Source organism: Eurypyga helias, unplaced genomic scaffold (assembly GCF_000690775.1).
Source record: "Eurypyga helias isolate BGI_N326 unplaced genomic scaffold, ASM69077v1 scaffold33466, whole genome shotgun sequence".
NCBI lineage: Eukaryota > Metazoa > Chordata > Aves > Eurypygiformes > Eurypygidae > Eurypyga > Eurypyga helias.
Window position 1 is genome coordinate 4,222 of NW_010257783.1, and position 1,120 is coordinate 5,341.

The 1,120-nt window shown below is 57.9% G+C and overlaps 1 protein-coding gene across 1 annotated transcript in view; it reads right to left on the reverse strand.

Annotated features, from left to right (window-relative positions):
* The window catches only part of THY1 (Thy-1 cell surface antigen), a 1,360-nt gene that overhangs the window by 75 nt on the left and 165 nt on the right, over positions 1–1,120 (reverse strand). Inside the window, exons 2-3 of the mRNA XM_010154163.1 lie at positions 695–1,118; positions 1–35 (exon numbers count right to left, since the gene is read on the reverse strand). The exon at positions 1–35 is cut by the window's left edge and continues 75 nt beyond it. Coding sequence (XP_010152465.1) covers positions 1–35; positions 695–1,118 — 459 coding nt within the window. The remainder of the gene's footprint in view (positions 36–694; positions 1,119–1,120) is intronic.

Here is a 1,120-nt window from a genome sequence, read left to right on the forward strand (position 1 = left end):
CAAGAGGCTGAAGCCGGCGCATTTCTCCAGTTTGTCTGTGAGGAAAAGCAACGGGGAGGGAGAGGAGAGCCACAATGAAATCCCCTAGGACAGGGATCAGGCTGGGTGTTATAAGGGGTACTGAGACTCACCTTCTTGCCTTTCCTCTGCCACAGAAATGCAGCAAGTCCCACCCCCGCCCCTCGCCTGTCTCCCCTCCCACCTTATGCCTGTGCAGCGCCAAAGGTTTTGGGGGCACAGAGACCCTGGGAAGCATAACCCTGCCTGTGCCTGACTGAGGTGACAAGGGGACGGGCACCAGGGAAGACGAAGGGCTCTGCAACTGAAGGACTGCGGGATGTAAGTGTGGAAAATCCCCGCCGTGCTCCCACTCTGGACCACACATCCCTTCAGTCCTTCACCAGCAGGATTGTCCCCTCTGCTGGGACTGGCTACCAAGCATCACCTATGGGAAGACACCCGGGCAATGCTCTGAGGTGGGGGCCAAGAGAGGCAGGGGTAAGCAGTCTGAGATAGGGCACAGTGAGACCATCTCGGGGGCTGACTTACAGGAAGGCCATATAAGGGTTGGGAAACATTTATGGGGCTCAGGGAGGGTCTGGGGACACCACAGGGGCCTGTGGTTTTCTCTAAGGGCCCTGCCAGGAGCAGATGGGAAGAAGAGGCTGAGGCCAGGCGCTGCTGCTCGTCTCACCTTTGATGACAGTGATGTTCTTTATCTGGTTGCCAGTGTAGTCGTTGGTGGCCTTCAGCTCGCACATGTAGACACCCTCATCACTGGTCGTGAAGCTCTGCAGGTAGAGGCACACCAGGTTCTTGTGCAGGGTGACATTGGCTCGGGTCCGGTAGATGTTCTCGGAGACGCTGATAGTGCTGTGGATAACATGCTTCCTGTTGTCCTTGGTGATGCTGAACTCGTAGGTCAGGGGGTTGCTGGTTTTGTTCTCATAACGGCAGTCCACCCGGAGGCTCTGGCCCAGCAGGCAGGCACTCAGGTCTTTGATCATCTGGCAGTGGGCGGCCTGGAGGACTGGAAGAGGCAAGCAGAGGTTAGACAGGGAATGGTGGACACTGGGGATGCCCACACAGCCTCCCGGCCCTTGCCCGGCTGCTATGGGCT